Source organism: Phyllobates terribilis, unplaced genomic scaffold, assembly GCF_046119375.1.
Source record: "Phyllobates terribilis strain yellow unplaced genomic scaffold, ASM4611937v1 Scaffold_1__5_contigs__length_1240528914, whole genome shotgun sequence".
Taxonomy (NCBI): Eukaryota; Metazoa; Chordata; class Amphibia; order Anura; family Dendrobatidae; genus Phyllobates; species Phyllobates terribilis.
In genome coordinates this window covers 232,843,816-232,853,365 of record NW_027362761.1, presented here as the reverse complement: position 1 = coordinate 232,853,365, position 9,550 = coordinate 232,843,816, and the positions used below count along the sequence as shown (strand labels likewise).

At 44.1% G+C, this 9,550-nt stretch overlaps 1 protein-coding gene across 1 annotated transcript in view; it reads left to right on the top strand.

The window, feature by feature from the left end:
• The first annotated feature begins 355 nt into the window (after positions 1-355).
• Positions 356-9,550, top strand: part of RNF31 (ring finger protein 31) — a 54,329-nt gene continuing 45,134 nt past the window's right edge. Inside the window, exons 1-2 of the mRNA XM_073671039.1 lie at positions 356-455; positions 7,100-7,328. Of these exons, the coding sequence (XP_073527140.1) occupies positions 7,173-7,328 (156 nt within the window). The 5' untranslated portion in view covers positions 356-455; positions 7,100-7,172. The remainder of the gene's footprint in view (positions 456-7,099; positions 7,329-9,550) is intronic.

Genomic DNA, 9,550 nt, shown 5'->3' with positions numbered 1-9,550 from the left:
TTTCAAAATTTTCGCCAAATTTCCAATTTTTTCACAAATAAGCGCAAGTGATATCGAAGAAATTTTACCACTATCATGAAGTACAATATGTCACGAAAAAACAATCTCAGAATCAGGGGGATCCGTTGAAGCGTTCCAGAGTAATTACCTCATAAAGGGACAGTGGTCAGAATTGTAAAAATTGGCCTGGTCATTAACGTGCAAACCACCCTCTGAGGTAAAGGGGTTAAAGAAGATCCCCCCAAAAAATCTGCTGGAAACCCGAACAAATAATAGCACCTCACATTGTCTGTCACACGAAGCCTGGACGTGTTCAGTATTGTCCTCCTCCAGTGCGAGTTTACCTCCGGCCTATAGAGGTCGCTAGGTCTTAAATAACAACCAATGAATCTGTCATTTCTTGGGAAAGAGGAAGTAAGAGAAACATAAGACGAGAAGTAGCTGCGCTCAGACAGGTACTGCTTATGGGTTATGGAGTGTGTATAGGGCGAGTGGGGGTCACGGGTGACAGGCAGTCAGGCAGTTGAACTACAGGGCTCAGCATGCCCACACGTCCTCTGTGGCGACCATACTGTGCAGTGTGCCAGTCTGTACTCTGATCCCTGGTTTAGTGCTTGGTGTTTCTGTTGTTATTGTTAGTGCCTTCATGCCTGGGTTTCATATAAATATGGCTACTTAGTGATAACCTCCCATTTCTCATGTCATTTGTTTATAAGGTTACAGAGGTGGGTTACAGGGGTCCGCAGATCGCAGGAAGGAGCTACAGTTACCAGTAAGGAAATGATATCTGGACCTGGCCATGTGCCGGCTGGAGTAGATCTAATCACATGGGGAATATGGAGGCAGATGTACATAAAAGGGTTTTACGCTAAAGTATTGCCAGTTGTTTGATTGCGGAGGTCATGTGATATTGATTTTTTGGGAAATTAATGTGGATGTTCTCTTCTGATTATAACAAACAGGACCATTCGGGTATGTCTATGTTCACACGGATGATGTGTGAAGTGGATTACATTCCCAGCACTGGGGTAGTTATTTGTTAGGTCTCCTCCATATGCAGTGGACAAGATCCGAAGCACAAATTGTCCGCTTTTTTGACTATGAAATCCGCAATCTATCGATAAGGCTTTACCCCGGTATTTCACCCTGTACCATGTGATGCAGATTTGGTGATCTGGATTTACTGCAGAAAATATATCCTATATGGATGTAACGCTCTCTGTGCTTTACATGGGCTGTGCCCACAATGAGCTTTTGGTGATTGTTTGGCACTGTGTACTTTCACTGAATCAAAAAGGCAGCATCTTACAGCTCCGGCAAAGTGGATGGGATATATAGAAATATCTCACCCACTGTGTTTTTTTTTTTTTTTTTTTGTACTCCGTGCAACTGACCTCAGTGTGTGTTTTAAATCCGTAACGTGTCAATTTCTCCTGTGGGTACTTTGAGTTTTCTGTAAATATGGAAAATTCACAGCTAAAAAAATGCGCATGCGGTTTTAGTGCGATTCCGCGACGTAAAAGGCATCTGATATAAAAATTATTTAAAAAGGAAAAAAAAAAGGCATGTAATCCACATATGACTATTTCAATGAAGTTTTGGCAAAGCAAAATACCAGCTTTGTTTAAAACATGACATCCCAACAAGAGACAAAAAAATGCAATTTAAAATTGCAATGAAAAAATCTCAAATAACTTAATTTACATAATAGGTGCAGAAAATCTGCAACATCAAAAGCTCATCGTGGGAATATGGCTTTATAGTGTGAGCCCAATTTTTCCCATAAACAATGAGTGGGGGTCGAGTACACACGCCGTGCTCCATTCATAACAGGGCGCTGCAGAGTCTTGTTCTCAGGATCGCTGGGGCCTCCGCAGTGCGACCCCCAGTTTATGTTGCTATTATTATTATGGACACATCTGCCAACCTTACTTTCCTGTTTTCTCTTTTAGGGCTTTCATATATCTGTGATAATCAGTCTGATGTCGGATCACAGTGCACGGACTGGCTGCACATCTAATGACCCTAGTGTGACGGCTTCATAGAAATGTGACGGCTTCATAGAAATGTGAAGCTGTCACACTCAGGTCAGTAGATGTGCGGCCAGTCCCGGCATTGCGATCCGACGTTAGACTGATTATCACAGACATCTGAAAGAGCCTTTATCACAAGTCAGGGCTGTGGAGTTGGAGTCGGTATAAAATGGACTGACTCCGAAAATTATATAATAAATTGGGTTTATTAGTGCAATGCATGATTTGCTGTTTTCATAAGAATTTGGGAAAGTTTTGAAATGTCTTATAAATGTCTGTCCTTTTCCTGATCTAAGGATCTTGGCTTTTAGCTGAGATGAATCTGTGCTGCACTTTATGTACACGCTCAGTAGTGAGGCAGTGAGATGAATCTGTGCTTCACTTTATGTACACGCGCAGTAGTGAGGCAGTGAGATGAATCTGTGCTGCACTTTATGTACACGCTCAGTAGTGAGGCAGTGAGATGAATCTGTGCTGCACTTTATGTACACGCTCAGTAGTGAGGCAGTGAGATGAATCTATGCTGCACTTTATGTACACGCTCAGTAGTGAGGCAGTTAAATGAATCTGTGCTGCACTTTATGTACACGCTCAGTAGTGAAGCAGTGAGATGAATCTGTGCTGCTCTTTATGTACACGCTCAGTAGTGAGGCAGTGAGATGAATCTGTGCAGCACTTTATGTACACGCTCAGTAGTGAGGCAGTGAGATGAATCTGTGCTGCACTTTATGTACACGCTCAGTAGTGAGGCAGTGAGATGAATCTGTGCTGCACTTTATGTACACGCTCAGTAGTGAGGCAGTGAGATGAATCTGTGCTGCACTTTATGTACACGCTCCTTAGTGAGGCAGTAAGATGAATCTGCTGCACTTTATGTACATGCTCAGTAGTGAGGCAGTGAGATGAATCTGTGCTGCACTTTATGTACACGCTCAGTAGTGAGGTGAATCTGTGCTGCACTTTATGTAAACGATCAGTAGTGAGGCAGTGAGATGAATCTGTGCTGCACTTTATGTACACGCTCAGTAGTGAGGTGAATCTGTGCTGCACTTTATGTAAACGATCAGTAGTGAGGCCGTGAGATGAATCTGTGCTGCACTTTATGTAAACGATCAGTAGTGAGGCAGTGAGATGAATCTGTGCTGCACTTTATGTACACGCTCAGTAGTGAGGCAGTGAGATGAATCTGTGCTGCACTTTATGTACATGCTCAGTAGTGAGGCGAATCTGTGCTGCACTTTATGTAAACGCTCAGTAGTGAGGCAGTGAGATGAATCTGTGCTGCACTTTATGTAAACGATCAGTAGTGAGGCAGTGAGATGAATCTGTGCTGCACTTTATGTACACGCTCAGTAGTGAGGCAGTGAGATGAATCTGTGCTGCACTTTATGTACACGCTCAGTAGTGAGGCGAATCTGTGCTGCACTTTATGTACACGCTCAGTAGTGAGGCAGTGAGATGAATCTGTGCTGCACTTTATGTACACGCTCAGTAGTGAGGCAGTGAGATGAATCTGTGCTGCACTTTATGTACACGCTCAGTAGTGAGGCAGTAAGATGAATCTGTGCTGCACTTTATGTACACGCTCAGTAGTGAGGCAGTAAGATGAATCTGTGCTGCACTTTATGTACACGCTCAGTAGTGAGGCAGTGAGATGAATCTGTGCTGCACTTTATGTACACGCTCAGTAGTGGGGCAGTGAGATGAATCTGTGCTGCACTTTATGTACATGCTCAGTTGTGGGGCAGTGAGATGAATCTGTGCTGCACTTTATGTACACGCTCAGTAGTGAGGCAGTGAGATGAATCTGTGCTGCACTTTATGTACACGCTCAGTAGTGAGGCAGTGAGATGAATCTGTGCTGCACTTTATGTACACGCTCAGTAGTGAGGCAGTGAGATGAATCTGTGCTGCACTTTATGTACACGCTCAGTAGTGAGATGAATCTGTGCTGCACTTTATGTACATGCTCAGTAGTAGGGCAGTGAGATGAATCTGTGCTGCACTTTATGTACATGCTCAGTAGTGGGGCAGTGAGATGAATCTGTGCTGCACTTTATGTACACGCTCAGTAGTGAGGCAGTGGTTTGGCTTACTGACTCCACAGCCCTGATCACAATAGGTTACTTGGATTTATACTTGTTCGACCATAATGATCTCCTTTTCTTGATCAATGGAATATTTAATCTAAAAATGCATGTTAATGTGTCATTCAGGGTAACAGAACACAGCTGATCATTTGCCCAACTATTTTTCCCTTCGGTGTGGCATCCATTTTTGTCATACGCAAAAAAATAATACATTTCCGAGCTTCTCTTACCCATTAGGCAACATTCGCACATCCTGTTTTATATTTACATCTATTAAAATCAGACAGTTTTTCTCTCGTGTCATCCGTTTTACCTCCATTTTACTTTGTTGTTGTTTTTTCTTATCCTTTATTAAAAACTGAAAGAAGTAAACTGTCTGAACCGTTTTTTCTACTGACACTTTACAATAGAAAAAGTTCTAAACAAATAAAAAACGGATGTATTCTCAGTCTCCTCTTCAAAAACGGATGAGAAAAGGGACATGCACAGAGTTTAACAGAAGGGAAGCATGCATCCATTATAAATGTTGGATGTACGACTGGTTCCAGTAAACTCTGGGTCAGTGTGCTGCTGCCTGTCTTAAATATGGACAGCACAGAGATGAGAAAAATGGATGTGCGAAGGTGAATAAAGCCGATCTTGACCAGGGGGTTGCTGGAGTCAGACGCTCTTGATTCATTAAAAGATGCACTCCTCTTAATGAATCAGATGAGTCTGAAAATTGCCCTCCGCGTCACCGCAGTTAGGAACTGAAGTAACATTTCTGGCGTAAGTGATCATGCCTTTAGACTATAATGGATATGAGTTCTCTCTGTGAAACACGAATGTCTGAATGAAGCTTTTAGTCTGGAATCAAACTTGAAGATCAGCCTGACCTTCCAGATCCAGCCCATAGCTAGCTCTGTAATCAAGTTCCTTCATTATTTGTTAAACTGGGTCCCTGATATCTCACTCATATTTGCTATACTTGCCTCAGCAGGAGCACTCCCCTGCAGAAGGAAAACAGCCGAGAAACTCAAGCACAGGCTGCTAAAGGCAAATCCATTCTCTATAGCTCAGCCCTCCTTCTAGTACTGACCAGCGACATTGGAATTGAGAACAGGAAAGGCGTGAAGTCTTGTGTCATTTAGATATTATTAGTGAAATATACTGGCAGACAAGTGACTAGAACATTATTATCCACCAGAGGATGCAATTTTGGTAGTTTTGCATCATCTAACCTAAGATATAACCCATAGATTTTGGTTCATACACAGCAGTGCACACCAGGAACAAAGCACATTGAATATATTTTTTGGAATACTATAGAAGCAACAATGAGCTGATACAAAGTATTAAAGTTTCCTGTAATAGTCATAGTATGTCTAGGTAAGTAACCAAAAACACTACTCTGTGTAAGGAATTACCTCATATATTGAGTTGTTCAATTTGTTTAGACATTCATCTTGCTTGTCATATGGATGGCTATGAAATGTCGCCTGTAGGAGTTAGGCTATGTTCACACATGTTGAGTTTTTCAGCGTTTTTTGCTGCAGATTTTTATGTAAATTTTCAGCTGCGTTTTGCAGTACCAGCAAAGTCTATGAGAAACCAGAATTCTCTGTTCACACATCATGGTTGTTGCGTATTTTGTGCCTTGGTTGGGTTTTTGGAAAATAGAGCATGTCACTCCTTTAGCGTTTTTTCACCCATAGAAAGTAGTGGGTGGTGAAAAAAAAACGCTGAAAAAGCGCATAAAAAACGCACCAAAATTTGCATCAGCGTTTTTTTCAGCATTTTTGATGGCAAAATAGAATTTTTTTTTTTTCACAGAACTATATGTACATGCATAAATAGAGACAGAAGAACAGTGAAAGAAACGCTGAAAAAAAGCACAAAAAAACGCAGAAAAACCTGCGTTTTTGACGCAGCTTATTTCCTGCCAGAGATTATGTTTTGCTGCAGATTTGTGACGCTGAAAAACCCAACATGTGTGAACATAGCCTTAGGGAATTTATGGGACATGGAAAGGGACAGGACCCTTAATTTCAAGGCTGCTTTTTCTTGAGTTGTTTTAATTTTTTTTTTTTACATATTAATAAATAATTAAAGGGATTGTCCGGTCAAAAGTGATATGATTTATACATACACCGGCCAGTCGGCGCCGCCTCGCTCCATACACTTGTATTGAGCGAGGCCACGACGCAGACAGTCAGTGGGCGCGTCCGACTAGAAGGTGCAGCCTCGCTCAATGCAAGTGTAAGGAGCGAGGCGGTGCCAACTGGCCGGGGGTATGTTTAACTTATACTTACCCTCTGCTCCCGGGTCTGAAACCGGCCTATCCTCGCAGCACACAGTACCTGCGCTGGGGGGATTCATAAGTCTGCAGTCACACAGAGTGACTGCAGACTTATCACTTCTGACCGGACAACCGCTTTAACCTCATAATGAAACAAAATGCCATAAATTAAACCTCTTTAAGGCCTAGTCATTAAAGAGAATCTATCACCTGGTTTTTGCTACTCCAACTGAGAGCTCCATGATGTAGGGGCAAAGACCTGATTTCAACGATATGTCATTTAGTTTACTGGATGCAGCAGTTTTGATAAAGTCACAGTTTTCTCTGCCGCAGTTCTAGCAGATCTCTGAATGCTTAGCCCACACCACTGATTGACATCTTTCTGTGTATACTGTACATTGACAGAAAGCTGCTATTCAATGAGGGGCTAGTGATAATCTCCTGCTGATTAAACACTGATTTTATTGAAACAACAGCAACACGCAGCCTAGTAAGTGATACATCAATGGAATCAGGGTTTCAGCCTCTACATCATGCTGCTTTCGGATTACATATCCAAACCTGATGACGGATTCCCTTTAAGGGGTTAAGTAATGTATGGTGTGTTGTGTATACGGTTCATAACACATGTATCTATATATTTGGTGAATCAATAAATTTTTGTGTCTTTTTTTTTTTTTTTTTTTTTTTAATTAAAGGTTTGTTACCGAAGGAAACTAAAGTGCTGCTCTGTATTTCGAATATACCAATGATAGTGTCTTCCGAGGAAACATGGCTACCTGGCAGCTGAGAAGTGCTTTGGAACTTGCTTTAATTCAGCAGCCTGACACTGTGACAACCGATCTACTTGACCGGATGCTAGAGGTCCCATTCAAAGATCGGTATTGCAGACTGGACCTGCGGACACTGCTTCCCGGTGTTGAACAGGTATATAAACAAGAATCTTGTCTTTTTTTATTCGTTCTCCCATGACAGCACCACGAGAGAGAGGATCCGCCAATCAAGGACAGGAAACCTACAGGTTAAAAAGGGCGGCACCTCTCTCTCGCCTCAGTTTAGGTTTCCTGTCCATGATGGGAGACCTCGCAGGCTTACCTGCAGAAGATGGTCTCTTGCCCCAGAGGGAGCCACAGGGCGCTGGGATGGACCTGTCGGTCCTGGGCCTCTGGAGACGCCACGGCAGGGCTCATTGGGGCACCTCCGTGTGTGTTGCGGCAGGCGTGACATCCCCTCACGGGAGGTAGATGTCCGCCATGTGTGGAGCCGCTAGCGGACGTCCCCCCCCCCCCCCCTGCTGTACGAGGCAGGAGATCCGGGCTGCGCCGGCGGGGCACGTGACAGGCGCGGCCCTGTGACATTTTTCCGGTTCGTTGGGGACGTCACCGGAAGTGGGCGGAGCTCGCGCGCGCAACCAGGAAGTGCGCGCGAGCATGAGGACGCCGAAGTGTCCACGAGGAAGACAACGTCAGCTGGGCAGGCGGCGGTGAGCCCACCTGAGGGAGGGGAACCACGAGGGAACAACTAACTCCCTCCTGGGTTTGTAAAAAAAAAAAAACAGAACAACCCACACATGGTACCTGGTATGGCCAGTATAAAAGAGTCCTGGCAACATACAGAGGTGCTTCCCAGCCCATTGTTACCTTGGCAGACATGGGAGATTCGCAGGAGCAGCTTTCACCTCAGCAAGAACAACTGCTGCAGGAGCAGCCCTCTGGGGAGCCCTCACAACTGGTGGTGCAACGTCATTCCCGGTCTGGGTCTAGTCGTTCAGCTAGGAAGTTCACCACTAAGAGCAGAAAAAATGGTCCGGTTCAGCGTGATTCCCCGCCGATTATGATGGATTCTTCTGCTTCTACAGTACTAGATATTCTGTGGGGTAAGTGGAATCTTCGTGGAAGTTCTACTAATAGTTTCCTCCTCCTTTTTCTTTCTATAAACTCCTCTTTCAGAGCAAGAAATGTTCAGCTAAATCTAAACATAAAGAATGTGCCTTATGTAGCAATCCGCTCCCAGATGCATATATTAAGAAATTGTGCCAGCTGTGTATTAACAAAGTAATGACGGAGGAAACCCCGGAGTTTTCCCTGGGCCTAAAGACTTTAATTAGAAAGGAAATAGGCAAGGCTTTGCAAGGCTCAGAATCTACTCATATTTCTCGGGAACCTCAGCCGGGTTCAGACTCTGACATATCTGACGTTTCCTCCTCCGCTCTCTCTTCTTCTGATAGTGAATCGGATAGACAGTGTTTTCCTCTGCAGGAGGTTGATGCCTTGGTAAAAGCTGTCCGGTCTACCATGGGCATTGTAGACATGAGGGCAGAAAAATCTGTGGAGGACGTAATGTTTGGTGGATTAGGTCAGAAAAAGAGAAAAGGTTTTCCCGTGAATACAAAAGTTAAAGACCTCATTGATAGAGAGTGGAAAAAACCCGACAGGAAGGGCAGTGTTCCTCCATCTTTCAAGAGGAGATACTCATTTGAGGATGCCATATGTTCCTCTTGGTCAAAAGCACCAAAGCTGGACGTTGCTGTCGCTAAAGCGGCAAAAAAGACTTCCCTCCCGTTTGATGACATGGGAGCATTAAAAGACCCCCTGGACAGACGAGCCGATACCTTCTTAAAAGGTGCATGGGAGACAGCTGCAGTAGCACTGAGACCAGCAGGAGCAGCCACCTGCACATCTAGAGCCCTGATGGTTTGGCTGGAACAGTTAAACAGTCAGCTAAGGGATGGTGTCTCTAGGAAGGAGATTATTTCTTCCCTTCCACTGGTTCAGGGTGCAGCGGCCTTTCTTGCTGATGCTTCTGCGGACTTAGTCAGATTGGCAGCAAAGTCATCAGCTCTGTCAAATGCGGCTCGACGAGCGTTATGGATTAAATGCTGGCCTGGGGATGTACAGACAAAGTCCAGACTGTGTACAATCCCTTGCGAAGGGGAATATCTCTTTGGCCAGACTATGGACGAATTGTTGGAGAAGGCCGGAGATCCTAAGAAGGGTTTTCCATCGGTACCTCTACCCTCCTTTAAGAGATCGTTTCGGAAAAGAAAATTCATCCGAAGAAGATTCTTCAGGGAACCGGACAAGTCCGAAGAAAGAGGTCGAAAAGGTAGAGGCCTTCTCTTTTGTTCATCTCCAAAAAATGAGCAGAAG